We start from the raw sequence: 18157 nt of genomic DNA on the forward strand, positions 1-18157 counted from the left end.
TATATACTTACTATGCCATACACCGCCATGATGTGGAAGTATGCAAAATACACATTTCGCGATTCAGCCGATGGTAAGTTTTTTACCATTACTTTTAAACAATATATTAAAGTTGCTCATTTCTTTTTAAGCTGCGATTTAGTCTTTTGATTTGTAACGTGATCATTGGATTTCGTATAAAACTTGAGTAACTTGGTTTTAGTTTTGTTTAATTCGTAGATGAGTAATTGAGTAATTCGAGTAATTCGGCAGATCGTTTATGTAGATCAAAAAAAGAATCGGTCCAAGAACCGAACCTCCGATATTTCGTCTTTCCAGTGAGTTTGTTGTTTTCGCTGATCCAGATATGAAACTAACAGGTTAAGGATCTTTTCTCTTATTCCGTATTTGTTCAATTTCTTAGTAAGAATGTCATAATTTACAAGATCAAAAGCCTTACTAAGATCACAAAAGGCAACTTGAGTATATTTTTGTTCATCAAAACCTCTTATGATCACTTGTAATACATTAAGCAGTATCGTGTTCGTGGATTTCCAAAATTTTGGACATTCAGGTTTGGTTACTCAGGTCGTTGGGATTTCCAGGTTTCTTCTTGAATGACATTCTAGACAAATTCTCATCTAACGTACTAACTTATGCAAACGATTTGAAACTATTAAGACCTATTTTTTCGGACCGTGATGTTGTCAGTCTTCAGTCGTACTTGGACGTCTTGGTGGAATTGTGTAACCGTTATCAGCTAATGATTAATATCAATAAGTGTGGTGCCGTCACTTTTACACGCAAGCTGTCTCCTTTTCAATCTTCTTATTATATAGAAGGTCTATCTACAATCAAAAATCTAGGAGTTACTTTTGACCTCAAATTGTCTTTTGTACTGCACATTGAAAATATAGCATCTTCTGGGACGAGGACGCTTGGTTTCGTTTTGCGCACCTCGCGTCCGTTTTTGACCTTTGAATTGTCCAAAATGGAATTAATTTGGTCACCACAATATATATGTCATAGATTTATATTGGAAAGAATTCAGAGATTTCTCAAATATTAGTCTCTACGCTTGGTTGGGCAATAAAATGAATTATTATTATTATTATAAGTGTACAAGGATGGAGAAGAAGGCGATGAAATAGTAATTTTTTACAACAGAATTTTATTTGGAACTTTGATATAATACATTTACTTTTTGCATATATTTATAGTTTATTTATATATAATATATATTTATTCATTTATATAATGATTGCTTGTGATTTTTTACAATTAAATTGTTTAAATAAAACGTTATATCAATAGTATAAAGGTTACTAAAAATAGTTAGAGAAGTGATGGTGAGATGATATATTTATTTATATAGATGTATATTATAATATATGCGTTGAGTGAATTTAGATCTGAAGATGAGGGATCACTGCTCCAATAAACGAGACTAAATTGCTACGTGCGGTCACTAGTTTTAAATCTATCGAACGGTGAGTCTTTCGCTAACTTTAAAATAACGAGATCATTGACTAATAATGACAGAACAACATTAACACTTTGCAACGGTAAACAACATCGCAGACAGACACGTTTCAAAACACGTTTCAAAACGAAACGTCGACCGTTGTTGATCTGTCGACGTATCGTCGTCGCCTTTTTAACCACCTTATAATACTAATCACATAATCAAGTACTCTTTTAAACATAAATATTTATAAACAAATTGGTAATTGATAACAACAACAAAAATGCCGTCAACCCTATTCAATAACATGCGAAGAAGTGAGATATACATTGTATACAGGGTTTTTCAATTTTATTGGAGCTAAAATTTGACTCTATCTACTATTTTCATAAATTAGTAAAAGTTTATAGTGAAAAGTAGACAATTAAAAAAATAATTAAAGAAAAAAAACTTTAACAATTTTATTCCTAAATAGAAAATAATTCAATAAGTTTGTCTGATTGCACCTAATAACTACTTCTTTGTCCACCTAACTAACATCGTGGCTAACGAAGTAAAATATTCAGCGTCCATAAAAAATAAAAAAAAGAACACCTGTATAACGATCTAAAGTTTTTTCGTTCAAACTCGTTATTACAAATTGTAACCAACATCGACTCAATATGTTTTTATAGAACCAACGATTGTAAAAGAGGTGTTTTTATAATCTATATTATTTCATCTGTTATCTTTTGGTAAAACATTCCGGAAAAAAAACCGGGAACAAAAATTACAGTTTCGAATTCGGTCGTCCAATCAATCAGATTGTCTAACACGCACGGTGCACAAATAATAGCCCCTCTCCATGTTTGTACCACTGTTTTGAATCGTTTTAGCACCATGTCAAAATTCTATATAAGTAGCTCGAAAAAACCTTTTACCGGTCGATGACGTTATCGCATGCGACCGAAACTAGAGGAAGGGAAGACGTTACGCTATTGCACATAGATAGCTAACTGTTCAAAGACACCCGCACATTTTCAGCTGGCGTTAACGGACTGTTGATGCTATTCGCACTTGATGGTGTATTCCCCTGACTGGCCATCAGTTTTTGTCGCACCTCCCTTATTTTTAATTGCAATATATTCTTCGACGGAAATAAGCACGCGTGTTCTCCTTGGAACTTAGATGTTGCCTCAGCTGATGGAAAATATGTACCGCTCTTTTTAAATAGTTCCATTACTAATTGTCGCCTTGTTTCTAAGAGTCTTCTATGTCCCCTTTCTGATTCGCGACCTGTGCCTGGTGTTCTAGGAGTGCGCGGCGAGTTTGCTTCTTCCATATCAGTCAGATCTAATAATATTAATTATGTATATAAAAAATTTACAACGAAACTTATACTACCTCTAGCAGCATCTAAGTTAAAATCTGGCCCAAAAAAAGATCCTCCAACAATATGTCGACGGGGAGTCCCAACTTGCTGTCCATCCATTTCCACTTCTTCGTCAACCGAGGTCCTATGCGGTGTTGGTCGTTGTTTCTTTTGATAACTGGGCGTAAAGTGCGGACTGGACGCTACGGAGAGTGCACTGGGAGACTGACATTCGTCCGGCTTAAACTGAGGCAACGAAGAGAATTTCTTATCGAAATTCACCTGTTCCAAGACCCTGAAATAAAGCCTTCTGAGTATGGTTAAATGCTACCAAATCAATCATTATGCTGCACCTGTCCATTCCGTCCCTATTTTGACTTTTCTTTGGCAGAGCCTTTTTATGAAGGGGCGACATCAACGGATCCGGAGTATCTGGAGGCGGTGCTACACTCGTTGGAGGCTTCGTTAATATACCCCCTATATTACTTGGCATAGATGATGATGATGTAGCTACAGCTAAAATACATAAATAAATTACTTTCAAAAATAGTAAATAATATAATTGTAATATATAAATCTAAAAATTACCCATAGATTGCCGTCTTTGTAAAGGTGCTTGTCCTAATTGCGCAGGTGTCGGTGCCAATTTAAATTCTTCTTTATGTTCTGCCATAACAGGATGTCTAGGAGTCGTCTCAGGATTATTTAAATGAGGTGACGAAGGGATAAGTTCTGGAGATTTTATAACTTTCGTGTTGGATTTAGTATCTTTTTGGTGATTATTATCGATAATTTTGGGCGTGCCGGGAGCCGTAGGACTGGGATATGGGAGATTGTTGCTTGCAGTGGTCGAAGTTAAGTCGTTTTGAGACGCGTTATGGAGTCTGGTTTGGGCCTGGCTAACAATAACGGATTGGGCGGTGGATTTTGGAAGTTGGGCGAATTGAACGGGTTGTATGGCAACGTTTCTACCGTTTGTGTCTGATACGGGTATTTGCAAATTGTAAACATATTGCACAGATTGATCCGAAGCTGATGAGGCAACAACAACGACCGGGTGAGATCGATCTCCCTCACTGGTGAGGCACAACGTGGTAGATTGTCCGCCAATTTGGGGGTTTAGAATTAAAGCCATGGGTTGGCTATGAAATTGTCCAGGTTGATTATGGTGTTCTCCCCCAACTTGTATGATGCTGGTAGGTTTTCCTTGTGGTTTTAAGATAATTGTTGACGGTGGTTTGGAAGGTGATATAATTCCTTTTACGTTAGATGAAGTGGTAGACCAAGAGCTTGGTGTGGGATCTGTGTCATTATGGCTCAAAGAAGGACAGTCCAGTTTTGATGTCATGGCAAATGAAGTGTTATTGCTCCAATTGTGAGCGTTTTCGTTATTCTCCATTTTAATTTCCGTCTTGATAACTTTTGGAGAAGCAGGCATCGTTTTAAAGGCACCTCCAGTCGTTTTGAACTCGCTTATACCTTGCGGGTTCATCGGATATGGAAAGTTTAGTACAGAAGCTGTAGGCACTGGACTGAACTTTGGCCCATTATCGAGTCTTGCTTTTATTGGTTTCGGTCGACAAGTCACTTCTGGCATCGTATTACCAACAATACCAAAGTGTTGTTGGTGGTTCAGATGCGCGTGATGATGACGGCCGATTCTATTTTCAAGCGATTGATCTAAATCGCTATGAGATTCTGAATCCGAATCGGTAACTTTTTCTTTTGATTTTAACTCAATTTCTTGTTGGGGAGTGTCTTCACAAATTACCATTTGATCCTCATCGGATATATCGCCCGTATCTTGCTCTTCGACGGGTAATTTAGCTTCAGGAGCTGGGGATGGTGAATTTGGTGTGTGCGGACTCATTGGAACGCCATCTCCCATTTCCCCAATATCACCCGTCGAACTTAATCGACTCCTACCGGACCCGGTAGACGACTTTCTCCTGTCTTTATTGCACCATTTCCACTCTGGATGAGCTTTAAAGTGAGCTTCTTTTACTTCAGACGCTAACTCGTGGTATTCCTTCTTTTTATCCGGCGATAAAGCGTACCACCATTCGCCTAAAATCTTTGACACAGTCCTGTTATCTTGATTGGGAAATTGTTGGTGAACAAGTGCGCGATGTCGTTTTGAAAAGATCATAAACGCATTCATTGGCCTTCTTATTCTTTCTTTAGTTTTAATCGTGGCATCGCCCCTTTGCAAGGAAGTCAACGACTGGCTCCTACGTTTATTTCCATTGTGAACATCTTCAGGTCTATCTGGAATCTTAGCCGGTTCGTTAACGAAGACGTCGTCATCGTCTTCAATACTCGGCAATATCGATTCCGGCTCAATATCATCTTCTATATCAAGAACGGGTGCTGGCACTTGGGATTGCATTGTTGGCACTGGTGGAGCCGACAACGGTGGAGACAATTCAGAATCAGGCGGTGAAACGGGGCCCGAATGAGGAGGCAGTATCGGTAATATTGAGTGCCAAATATACGTTGACTGTTGTTTCATATTATGGATTGGATGACTTTGAGATTGTTGACTAGTGGGGAATGAATTTATTAACTGATTCGTAGAGGTAGGCGTGGATCGTTCATGAGATGCGTAAGGGTTCGATTGACTTAAGGGAGATTGCATGTTTACGGGTTCTTTCGGTAAATTGTTGTTGAATCCGGTCACCGTCGGCAGCTTTATTATCGTCGGTGGCGTCGTTTGTGGCACAGAGGTTACGGGCGGATGTTGTTGAGGCACCGTTTGAACACGTTTTAAGACCGAAGGAGTAGCCGCTGGTAAAACGGGCACCAACTGAGTCGGCTTTACGATGACCGGCAGCAATTGACTGCCGCTATTCACCGTCGATGGAAGACTTTTCATGCTGGGGTTCGTTGGCGTGACGCGAATGGTCGACGTTTGAGACACGTAATCTTGTTGCGCCATCGGTCGTTGTTGCTCCTTATTCTTGTCATTTTGAATATCATTTATTATCATGTATGTTATTTGACCGTTCTCCTGTTCTAATTGCTGGCTTGTTAATCCTTTGGTGTTGTGGTGAAGTATTACGCTCTGTTGATCTGGGATAGAATTTGAATTGATTGTGTTACTCATCCAAGATTTTGGATTCGGAGATAAACGTATCACGCTTGTTGCTGGGTGTACTGGACGTACTAATTCTGGCCTATTAACAATTATAAATATTTATATAAAACAACAATTTAAGTATATATGAAACTTGTAGAACATAAATAATATTCACGTTATTTCCTAGTAAAGACTTACCTAATAACTGGATTATAAGTGGGAATATTATAATTATACCCTGGACTTGGGGAGCTTCGTTTAGGTAATTGAGAGGGTGCTGTAATCGGCATAAAAAGATTTTGTTTCGGGCCAACTGGAACTGGTGATTGCATCGATGATGGCGAAGAACCGTGGGGGTTAGGCGAGAAAGCTGGTGTATCGGACCGAGAACCTCCTAAAGATACTAACGAAGATATCAGTGTTAACAAAAAAAAAATACGAATCTCGAAAAGCTTACCGAGCATGTTGGCCGCATCTTTTTCTTCTTGATCAAACCGCCCTGTTATTCGCCTATCATTACAATTGGGGGAGGTCTCGGAATCCCTGGAAGTTTCTTCACCGTCCACTTTACTATTTGACCGTGAAAACGATGAATCCATACGCAAACTATTCCCTTTCAAACTCAAATGTCTTGAGCAATAACCGCGTCGCTGGGACTCCTTTTGACAGCCATCTTTTGAACACAACCTCCTCCACTGCTTTCCATTAAATTTTTTACGTACTCCGTTAGGATTTGATACGACGTCCCCTTTTTTGTACTTATGAGGGGTCGCGGTTTGGCTCCTAGGGGTTGTGGGTTGAGATCTAGGTGTGACACTACTAGAAGAACTGCCGCGACTTTGCATACTACTCCGTTTACTGCTTCCGGAAAGTTTTAAATCACTGTCATTCGAAAACATCACTTCCCGCCTTAATTCGTCATCGCTCTCACACAAATCCTCGTAATGTTTTCCGTTTAATTGCGACCCGCACATCGAGGGCATGTGAGATAGCGGAGATACTTGAGGAAAATACTCGGGTTGTAGAGGCGGCTGTTGAGGCTGCTGCAAGCTCATATCATAAACTCGCGATGGCGATTTCAAATTCTCCAGTTCATCATACCATGGCGGCCTCAACAGACGCAAATCTGCCCGTTTCACCGTTATCTCGCACTGCTGATCCCCGAGAACGGCTACTCGAAATTGTACCGAGTGCGTTTCTTCTAGAATCTTACAAACGACACCCTCCACAAACAACGCTTGTTGATCGGGGTGTCTTACACAGACTCGAGTACCTAACGTTAGTTGCGATTTTGACGGGGCCGCATCACTTATTATGTTATAATTTTCTGCAGAGAGGACGTGCGTAAATTTTAGTGTTCTCTCTTCTTTACCATCTAATTCAACTATAATCTACAAAAAGATCAATTAAGAAAGATCATTAAGAAAATATGACCTGGACTATGAAACACAGATTTAGGTGTCAAGAGGTCGACCGTTTTTAATTTGGTTTCCACCCAACACAAAAGGGCACAAAAATTTATCGTTTATGTATTAATTTTTAATCATAATACAACTTAGCCCATTATAAATATTTAAATCAAGTATTTAGATGTCGGTTTCAAAACAACAACATAAAGTGTAAACATTACAAAAAAGTTTACTATCAATGTTTACGTATGAATACTGGTTTTGTAAATACTGATATTGACTGAGAAGTTTTAATACATTGACAGATGTTGTTGTTTGTGTAGATTACCATTAAAAGAAATGTTAAATTTATTTTCTTTTAACAACAAAATAACCAAACGAGTGTTAGATTGTATAAAGAAACGATATTAATTCTTTTTTTAGATTGATTGAATGTTATTGGGACACTTATATACATATCAGAGATACTTTGTTACCTTTGTATGTTGAACAAAATTCCTTTATGAACGATCACCTTTATTTAAAATGATCACATTAATCTCACAGTATTTAACTCTTTAATGGTTATTACCTTTATGGATCGTTTATGAAAAATGAGCAAAAACGCGGTCATACCGCGAATATAAAAGAGTATCGGTCACCAACTGGCGTAGTGCAAGATAATTTTTGGGCTTATACAACAACAAACATTATCATAAAAGTTTTAGGGTCATCTTTATCAGGCATTCAATGTTATAAAAAAAATAAGTGCAAATTTGAGGGTATCACCACGTCTTTATCTTTTATTAGGAAGCTTTTTATTTTAATAATAAGCTTCCAAATGTTATCACTTCATACTTTCTTGCAAAAATTTTTCAATACCTTTACAGGATGATAAATATTTGAACATTTTTGGCAGGGGACCTTTGCGTATTATGCGCCAAAAAAAGAAATTTGTGCGTCGCCCCCGAAGATGAAATACGTTAAAAACGTTCTGGCAGTGAATGTGTTAACATTATATGTGTTAACAGTATATAGTCTTTATAGTAAACGATTGTTTCTCAAAACCAATATTATTCAATAAAATAAAAGAAAAACGGTATAATACAGCATTTAAAATTAATATTTTGTTTCTTGTCCGCGTTTTTTTAACACTGCTGCGCATTGACGAGGCCTTTCCACCAAGCAAATTCGACTGCTCGCCATAAAACCTTTTTATTTAAGTAACGTTGATTAAGCTGCCCTGGAAGTGTGTTTGGGGTCGTCATCTTGCTGAAACTTCCACCGCAGAGGTATATTGTCATCAGTGCTGGGAAACATGGTATTTTCCAATATGTTAATATAGCTGGTGTATCTAGGATTAAAATCTTTTCTTGGCGGACGCCTTACGAAGCCTGTAAGTGTATCTGATGCGAATGAATTTATTTTAGTTTCGTCATTTTTTTGATGGCTAGTCTTCCATGGTCGCGTACAAATTGTAACCTTCTTTTTTGATAATAATGAAATGTTCGTGGGATCCTAGCAGGAGTTCTTCTCTAAAAGTCGTCTTAATAATAGTCGATATTCAATTTTAGGCGAACAATTCCTCCATCTTATCGCGCCATTTTAATGCGTTGATTATCACATTTTGAGATCAGCCAATTATTTAGGGTATTTCACAATATGTTTTGCCCTCTTTACGCAGTTTTACAATAATTTCTGTTAACTCCTCGCTACAATGTTTCGCTTTTCCCATTATATCGCTAAATGCTGCATGCTATCGTTAGTAACTTACACGTAAATTATAAAAACTTTCAGAAATTAAAACCTACATTAAATTTTAACTTTTAAAAATATCACACCTATTTTTTTGCACAACTCAAATTTGACAGTTCTTTATTAATTTTATCTTTCAAACTCAAAAGAGGCAATTAGGCAATCATGTTTGGCTACTTTTAAGAAAGGTTGCGCAAAAAATTAATTTTTAATAATATATTACAGTGACTGCTCTATATAAGCAACCTCTCTAAAAGCAACTTTTTAATTCCAAAACTTCTGTATAAACAACTTGTTTTTTTTAATGAAACAACCAGAACGTGGGATATTACCATTACACCTTAAACGACAGAAAGGAAAAATTAGCAGCGCCGGGACCCAGGTCGTCCGTTTGCCGGACGGTTGCACTGACCTCTATGCTACGCCACAAGGTGTAGGGAAATTATCAGACAAGGATTCCTTTCAACCTGTACATTTCTGGACCGAATTAATGTCATTCACATGCACAATTAAAGGACCAACGTCACAAGGTTTAATTCCGGGAAAGGCCGGTAGAGCCGAATTAATAAATATTATTCGGAATTTGATATTAACGTGTGTAACATATACATGAAACAATCAGAAGGTGGGATATTACCATTACACGCCAAAGGACAGGAATAACAGAAAGGAAAAATTAGCAGCACCGGGACCGAAAAAATATTTATCGACTCGTTCGTGATAGAGCATGATCTTCGTCAATATGCAACCCAAACCAACCGAACTTAACCCACCCCAAGTATCGCGAACAATACTTAGGAGACGAGATTATTTCTGTTGATATAGGAAATAATCTCGGCTGACTCTTCGAAGTCGGCCCAGTTTGTTTCCCTTAACTTTATCTTAATCAGCTTGCAATTTATGGAAGAAGTAACCTCGGCCGACTTCGAAGACGTCGGCCGCCCCAAGTATTCTTCTTGATATAAGAAATAATCTCGGCCGACTTCGAAGACGTCGGCCGCACTAAGTATTGTTCTTGATACTTAGGTTAGGTTGCAGGCGATGATCATGCTCCATCGCGAACCATACTTATGGCGGCCGACGTCTTCGAAGTCGGCCAGGATTATTACCTACATCAACAGAAATAATCTCGGCCGACTTCGAAGACGTCGGCCGCCCTAAGTATTGTTCGCGATACTTAGGTTGGGTTGCAGGCGAAGATCAAGCTCTCGGCGAAGATCAAGCTCTCGGCGATGGAGCTTGATCTTCGCCTGCAACCCAACCTAAGTATCGCGAACAATACTTAGGGCGGCCGACGTCTTCGAAGTCGGCCGAGATTATTTCTGTTGATGTAGGTAATAATCCTGGCCGACTTCGAAGACGTCGGCCGGCCTAAGTACTGTTCACGATACTTGGGTTGGGTTGAGTTGGGGTTGCATATAGGCGAAGATCAAGCTTTATCGCGAAAAATACTTATGGCGGCCGACATCTTCGAAGTCGATTATTTCTTATACCATGAAGAATATTAAATATTCGTTAGTTATTACCCTATCCTGTCTCATACTATTGATTTGTGTTGCTAAATAAAAACAAAAAGAAAACGATACTCAGGAATTATAAAATTTATATATAAATACTAATTTTCTGGCTTCTAAGGCGAAGTCTTCTAAGAATGCTCGGCAAACATATATACTTTTTAAACACGTCATGGTGTGTTTATCCCTCAAGTAGCACAGCACTTACAATCTAAAGGATGTTTTTTTTTTTTAATTATGTAATAAGTGATGTTAATAAAATATTCTTTTTTAATATTAAAACGCATTTTTCATATTGTTCTATATGGAACAATATGGAAAAGTATCTTGCAAAGTATATTCCTTGTTCCTCTATAAGCAACTTCTAATATAAGAAGAACTTTTTATACAGAAGAGTTGCTGTATTATAATTTTTATTATAAAAGTACATAAATTTCAGCGTTTCTTCAGCTTAGGTTGAGTACACATATCTCTGCTGTAAAATAAATTTAAACTTCTAATAATAACCATTAAAGAGTTAAAATGTGGTAAATTAATATTTAAAATTTTTAACTGTATTCGCTTACCGCTGATATATATATTGTATATATAATTGATAAAACTTACATCTAACCCATCAGCTTGTCTAATAAAACCTTGGTAATACCAATCGCCTTGTTTGGCAAGAACTCGATGTCCTCTCCATTCGGTGAGATCCAAAACAGAATCTTGTTTACGATAGTAGGGATCATCGTCAACACGTACACTTCTAGAGTAATCAACAGCATTTGGAACACACACAACAGGTACTTGAACACATCCCCCATGGTTGTCGTTCTCTTCGAGTTCGGAGGGATCGAACTTCCTCTTTTTAGGGACTTTACGGACACCCATGTCCATGTTCGACATCTCTTGTAATAGTCCACTGGCGAACAAAGTCAGTCCCGATTTGGCATTTTATACAGTTGGGGTGCTGCTTTCGGTTTGGATGTGGTCCTTTGTTCAATTGATAAAAAGTGGTGTTAAACGAGTTGGTTGATGAGTTGAGAATGACAATGAGATGGTCATTCTGCGTGATTTCTTGATGATTTCGATCAAATCCGATAAGACACACGATTAAAATACGATGAATGGAACGTTGGCGAGCATCGCATAGTAAATAAACATTCGCTTGTCATATGGAGCACGAGGATTTTTTCAAGAGGACGATGTTTAAATGTTATGAAGTCGAGTTGTATGTTATAGTGCACTTTTACCTTTAGTTGATGTTCACACGGACGTCTTACGTACTTTCGTCTACGAAAGTAAATTTATCGGATCTATACCAACAACCAAACACCCACAGTCTGCCAAAGACATCAAACTAGTTCCTCTTTACACCCCCGCAAAAACCATTCTTGTACAGTATCAACTCACCGACGAGCCTGAAGCCCGTTTTACATCAGGCTAAGGCGGGTTATTCAAGTCGATGCGCGTCGGAGTGTTTTAGTACAATTTTTTTTGCTACACAAATTCGACAAGTTCGCGTTTTTAAATAATTCGACACGTATCGTTAGCACTTTCGATTAATTCCACGCTTCGAATACTAGGTAGTAAATTGCGTACGCCTTGAAATGACGTGAGCAACACCGTTCATTCACGTCGTGATAGGAAATTCACAATTTATCATAAACGGCTAGTATATTCAATTTATCTCTAGTACTGATTAAATAATTATCACGAGATTGTAATATATAAATATTAAAAAAATATTCTGAAACCGGATACGCGATTGGGCAATTCGACACCGACTATAATATTTTTGTTTCGATTCATTCATTGTTGTATCGTGTAACATTTCATTATACAACTCTTACTACAAAGAATACAGATGTTTGTGTGTGTGTGCGTGTATTTTTAAAGATCGGCTCACACATCTCATTATATTATGACTCATTCCCTTTTTCATTAAACGCTTCTCAATTGTTTAAACATTCTTAATTTACACCATTTAACCCATTTTTTTAATAAACGTAATAATATTCTTTTAATTCGTTCCTACACACATAATTAGAAACAAAAATGTGTGACTCAACCTTAAATCTAATACGTACCCATCTTCATAGATGGAGCAATTTTTATGTCAACTCAATCGACTCCAAGTATGTGATATCATATTATAAAACTTATTTTGGATTAAGACTTTATTAAAAAATCAAAAACTACATAAAATATGTTATATTATAACAAATTAAATAACTAAAATGATCGTGGCGTCACCTACCAGTTTAATAAAGCAATGAGGCTGGAAGAATCAAACTTTCGATTTTTCTCGATAGATGCCGTAGTTTCGTGGGAACCACGACGTTGGGGTGTTTGTTAATTTTTCGTATTTTTCTCAGATTTCGCACGTCTTGATACCGGAAGACGGATCCAACGGGGCCAGTTCGCTCCACGAGCCCTACGATTGATATCCGTCGATAGAGCGGTTACTGCGCAAATATAAAAATGGCAGTGTTAACAGGTAACTTGACGTCTCGACGGAATGATGATCAATAACAGGACGGAAAACGTTTATTGTGTTTACGAACGCGGACAATAAAAACCCCCGAGCTTATAATGATAATATGCGGAGTGCTTTCGTTTTTTTGATTTCTACCTACCTGATGGAACAGTATAGTAAGTTGCTTTTTTGGTGTTTTTTCCAATATCTGTATTTTTTTTTGTAGATGCACAGATACATTGCAAAGACATCCACCAGCACATAGTGTCCCAGGGTTTACATTATATACCGGGAACTAATCCATGCACACTTTGTGTTTGTGATAAGGGCAGCCCAAAATGGTGCAAGTCCGTGCTGTGTGCACCACCTCAAGTAAGAATTAATACTAAAATATTTTCTTGGTAACTTGAGATTGATACTTTTAAGCTTCATATCAAAACAGTATGACTTTTAGACAATATGGAATGAAATAATAAAAAATAACAAAATTTTTTAACAGACACTATTCTTATATACAGCCTGTTCTAAATTAAGTGCACACCATTGGTAACTTTGTTATTAGTGTAGGTACAAAGTTAAATAAGTAAAATAGTAGCTTTTTTCTGCCAATTATAATGGTGAAAATATTACAATAGTGTCAACTAGTACTATTGACATGGGTACTAAAATCCTTCTTGATGGAGGGGTGAAGAACATGACAGTACAACTTTTCTCAGACTGTCAAGGCGCTACAAGCCTGAAAACAGTGTCGCCTCTGGTTAATGATTGTAAGAGAACTAGTGTTGTTAAATACCCAGGGGGTATTTACCCAAGATGGGTATTTAGAGATATTTATAAAATTTAATTGAAATTGAGTTGATGGCAGTTTTGCAAGCACTTCAAGAATGCAGAGTCGATTATCGATATACCAAACTTATTTATAACATCTACAAGAATGCTACAATGACGGTAAAATTGCATGAAAGTGCTGAAGAGAGTAGAAGTAGTAAAGTATTGATTGTGAGTAAAACAAGACGATACACTGTTGAACCCAAGTTGTTCATCATAGTCCTCAGAGTGCATTTAAACAACTGGATTGGACCCAAAAAGGCATAAACATTGATTGCAAATGCTTAAGTAATTTGCGCTATGCGGACGATATAGTTCTTATATTGGATAGCCTTGGAGAGATTAAACTAATTTTGAACGACTTAAAGGAGGGGTGTGCAAGAGTCTAGGCTAAATATCAACGAGAAGAAATCAAAATTTATGATATATCTTGTTGCCAGCTCTCCAACAAGCGAACTAAACAGAAGGAACACGCCTATGGGAAACTTAGAGACATCTTCAAGAGAAAAGGCCAAGAAAGGCTTTCAATCAATGCGTGTTTCTGGTTATGACATAAGGCTTTAATATTAACGGTAGCCACCGCCAGGAGGGTCCATACGGGATCCTGGGTCTAACTCTGAGGGACTACATACGAAATGAAGACCTGTGAAGAACCAACAATTGGATTCAGACAGCACAGAATACAATCTAATGGAACAGAATAGGGGAGGTCTATGTCCAACAAAGGACAGAGAGGGCTGCTTGATGATAATAATAATAATAACTTGATCTAATCTAAATTACGATAGATTCGTCTAATGATAATACGTCTTTGATTGGTAACAATTCCTCGTCTTCAATGTCTTCATCATCTTCCTCTTCATTTTTTTTTTGAATCTGATATATTTTTACTGGTATCACTATTATACCCGCTAAATACCCATTTTAGAAATACCTACTGTTGAATGCCGACTATGTGCGGAGGAAGCAGAGACGGTTAAGTATGTTTTATGCCACTGCCCTGCTGTTTTGGGTCGCAGTTTATCTCCTCAAAGGATCTGAATGATCTTTCACCTAGCAATGTTCGTTAAGAGCATTAGACTGCACGGTGAAATTTGATAACGATCGAATAGATCCTTAGGGTCGCGGTGGAAAGTTGGTTGGTCCGCCTACCCGATATGTAGTCTATGTAATGTAATGTCAATTACTATCCGTGCAAAAAGTCAAGGCCCCTCACTTTAGAGATCGATATCTTCGCAACCGCTCGATAAAAAAAATTGCGACAAAGTTTGTTGTAATCACTGAACATTTCTACGTAACATATGCTAATTTAAAAATTTTCGGATCCATGGTTTTCCTTTTATCCCTAGTTACATGAAAAAAGTACCCGATTTTTTACGGTACCGACAATTTTGTCAACTTTGCGATTTTTTTCTCGAAAACTATCGTACGAAAAAATTTTTTATTTTTAACAGGTGGTAGCCTGATGTGTTCTTAACGAGTGGCATATTTTATTTTTTCGACGTTCCATACAGTTTCGCGGAAAATCGCGGTTTAGTAAGATGCCGTTATGTCGAAAACGACTGGGTGGATTTCCTCGCGGATTTGATCGAAATATGTCAAATAATGTCGGTAATCGGATTTCGTTATCAGTTTTTCAAAATTAGAGCTCATTAATTTTTTAAGTCCAATAGGAACAGATGGTGCGTCCAGACAGGACGTCGCGCCGTATTTATTTAAACGGAACATTTGTTTTTCAGGTTTCACCATTGTAATCGGCAGAAAAAATGGTACTAGTTTACTTATTTAACCGATTTTGTACCTCAACTAATGACAAAGTTACTACAGTTACTACAAAGTAATTAAAAATTCGTAATTGTTTCAGAATTGTAAGTCGTTTCAAATGGGCACATTATGTTGCGAATTCAAATGCTTGGACGACTTACTAACAGCTCACGACGACACTTACGACGTTGCTTTGCGATTCATAGCAAGCGCTGTGACAGCAATACTTTCATTATCATTACTGTTCTTCCTGTTTCACCGATTGAAGCGACGGAAAGGCAACACACATCCGACGCAGCAGCTAAATGATGACCAAAGAAGTTTAAATAGTATAGGTTACATAGCGGGTAGCTTAGGATATTTGCCGGACGGTATTGGATATTTGGGGTCTGGAAGTAATGATATTGAGTATCATTATGAGGAATCTAGTCCGCAATACTGTCTGTGGAAGCCTCCGAGTAATTATTTTCCACAAGGCGAGGCACCGCCCCCATACGAAGAAGCTGTGAGGAGCGCTCAACTAGAAAATGATATAAACTCTCAGCTGCGGTTAGCCAATGCTTTTTCGATGCCGTCGCGATCTCCGGTTCCGGCCCGCGTAGAAAGTTCGACGCAAGCTACAAATACGTGTAGACACGTGTGTGATACATCGGATCGTAGGCAGTACGCGAATCTAATTACGGAAGACGTAACGGTTCACGAGAATCGGAAATCGGATGAAAATCGAAATAAAATAACCAAATCGCATAACCGAGAAAAAAATATTTACGAGAATATACCGTTAAGTACAAAACCGAGCGTCGTACCAAAGAGAGATCGGGCCACCAGTTCGGATGCCAATAGAAACGCGAGAGGTCAAAAACCAATCGTAGAAACAACCCAGGAATATTTAAATTTAGATAAACCAATTGTTAAAATCGGCCGATACGATGTAATCGTTGAAAATACGAGGAGGATTGCGAAACCGACAAACCAACAAGAACCTAGCTCAAGCAAAACCGCCGAAAACATTAACCAAGATGGTAACTATACGGTTTTTAATGTACCTGAACGATTTAACGCCATGAAATCGCGAAACGGAGAGTGTCCACCCACACAAAGTCTCTCAAATTCAAAATCATTGAACAGAGAATTATCAAAATTGAAGGCCGAACGATCCGAACATAATCTTCGCAGTCTGATTAAACTGGACAAAGACGTTCCGTCGCATCGAACGCTCCCAAAAAACCTTCGCGAATTACTCGCGAATGCCGAGTGTTTCACTGCCATAAGCAATGCCAACAAAGATGACTCCAGTGCAAAAAAATATCAACCTGTTAGATTACAAAATTTTGAAAATCCGTCTACATCGCGAACGGCAACGGTTGTTGAAGCTACCAACAGTTTGGAGAATCTGGACATTATCCATCCCGCGCCACCAAATTTCGCCTCTCCAGTCCACGATACGAAACGTAAAAAAGACGATGAACTTAGCTTGATATCATACCGATGCTTATCTTCATCGCCTGATGACGAAGACTATCGTAGCGAGTGCGAAAATTGTAAATCAGCTGGTTTTACTATTCCAGATGACGAAGAAGCTGATGTTCTCAATGAAACTATGACGTTACAAAGACGACCATTGGAAACTACCGGAGAAGATGTCTCGTATTACAGAACATCTCTTACACTGCCAACTAATACAAAAAATCCAAGGAAAACAAGGTTAATAAAATGTGATCTAAAATTACTGTAAAATTACTAAATATTTTTTTATTTTAGGATAACAAATTCAAACAGAGAAAATTGGTTTACATCGATGAGGGAAACATCTAGCAGTGAAGAAGCAGACTGAAATGAGTGAAGAAGAAGATACAAATCTTTAATCAAATACGTTACTATATATTTCCAAATCAGTGACTGTTTGTCGTGATCGTCAATGCATACTTGTTTCAGTATCCTAATTACGGTTTCTTTGATGTTGGAGGAGAAAAAAAAACGAAAGTTGTGATAATAAAGTAATCTCTAATTTAGCGTCTCGAATACTCCGAAGAAGATTTATATTTCGTTTTCTTTTTTTTAGATATTTTATGGATACTGTTTATATTTTAAAGATTTAGTTTTGTGATATCTATGCATTTTTTTCGTTAAAGTTATTGTTGCTCATTTATTTATTTTTTATTTTAAATAATATTGATAAAAATTAAGAGTTTGTCAATATAATTTAAATACACTTTGTATACAATGTGTCACATTGTTTCAGTATAGGGCATAATCGACCAAAATATTCAAAAAGACCAAATTAATTGAATGAAGAATTACAATGATAAAAAATTTGTTCATTATATCTTATTGTGATAATTCTGGGACACATTGTATTTATGTTAAGTAGAATATATTTTTATTTTTCATTAACTTGTATGTACTTTATCTAAGGATAACATAAAGATTCTATACATATACATATTAAATGTAGTAATAAAAAAATCTGAGCTGTTTAAGTATTTGTTTTATTTTATTTATACCATAATACGTGATTATAAAAATGATCACGAGATGACGCAAATTTAAAGATACATTGCGCCATCTCTTGT

The 18157-nt window shown here is 37.4% G+C and overlaps 2 protein-coding genes across 5 annotated transcripts; one reads left to right on the plus strand and one right to left on the minus strand.

Annotated features, from left to right (window-relative positions):
* Positions 1 to 1323: 1323 nt before the first annotated feature.
* On the minus strand, positions 1324 to 12364 carry LOC111425243 (Putative transcription factor capicua). Of its 4 annotated transcripts, XM_071198444.1 has the most exons (8): positions 11767 to 12364; positions 11138 to 11506; positions 6332 to 7265; positions 6073 to 6277; positions 3384 to 5971; positions 3149 to 3311; positions 2828 to 3105; positions 1324 to 2776 (listed from the first exon to the last, which is right to left on the minus strand). In XM_071198444.1, the coding sequence occupies exons 2-8, from the start codon at positions 11417 to 11419 to the stop codon at positions 2436 to 2438; spliced, it is 4791 nt and encodes a 1596-aa protein (XP_071054545.1). In that variant the 5' UTR covers positions 11420 to 11506; positions 11767 to 12364; the 3' UTR covers positions 1324 to 2435. The 4 variants fall into 4 exon arrangements, with proteins under 4 accessions (XP_071054545.1, XP_022914928.2, XP_022914929.2 ...); XM_023059160.2 differs by having other exon boundaries at positions 6073 to 6268; positions 11138 to 12364; XM_023059161.2 differs by having other exon boundaries at positions 2828 to 3090; positions 11138 to 12364.
* Positions 12365 to 12752: 388 nt separating this feature from the next.
* On the plus strand, positions 12753 to 18064 carry LOC111425182 (uncharacterized). The gene is made up of 4 exons (XM_023059013.2): positions 12753 to 13168; positions 13219 to 13364; positions 15685 to 17288; positions 17346 to 18064. Exons 1-4 carry the CDS (start codon positions 13117 to 13119, stop codon positions 17416 to 17418), a joined length of 1875 nt encoding a protein of 624 aa, XP_022914781.1. The 5' UTR covers positions 12753 to 13116; the 3' UTR covers positions 17419 to 18064.
* The last annotated feature ends 93 nt before the right edge of the window (positions 18065 to 18157 follow it).

This window comes from Onthophagus taurus, chromosome 8 (genome assembly GCF_036711975.1).
Source record: "Onthophagus taurus isolate NC chromosome 8, IU_Otau_3.0, whole genome shotgun sequence".
Classification (NCBI taxonomy): domain Eukaryota; kingdom Metazoa; phylum Arthropoda; class Insecta; order Coleoptera; family Scarabaeidae; genus Onthophagus; species Onthophagus taurus.

Coding starts and splice junctions, on each gene's coding strand:
- LOC111425243 (XM_071198444.1), bottom strand. CDS start 11,419: ATGTCGAACATGGACATGGGTGTCCGTAAAGTCCCTAAAAAGAGGAAG. Junction 3,312..3,383: donor ACAAAGACGGCAATCTATGG/GTAATTTTTAGA, acceptor TATGTATTTTAG/CTGTAGCTACATCATCATCA. Junction 3,106..3,148: donor AATAGGGACGGAATGGACAG/GTGCAGCATAAT, acceptor AACCATACTCAG/AAGGCTTTATTTCAGGGTCT.
- LOC111425182 (XM_023059013.2), top strand. CDS start 13,117: ATGCGGAGTGCTTTCGTTTTTTTGATTTCTACCTACCTGATGGAACAG. Junction 13,169..13,218: donor CTACCTGATGGAACAGTATA/GTAAGTTGCTTT, acceptor TTTTTTTTGTAG/ATGCACAGATACATTGCAAA. Junction 13,365..15,684: donor TGCTGTGTGCACCACCTCAA/GTAAGAATTAAT, acceptor TAATTGTTTCAG/AATTGTAAGTCGTTTCAAAT.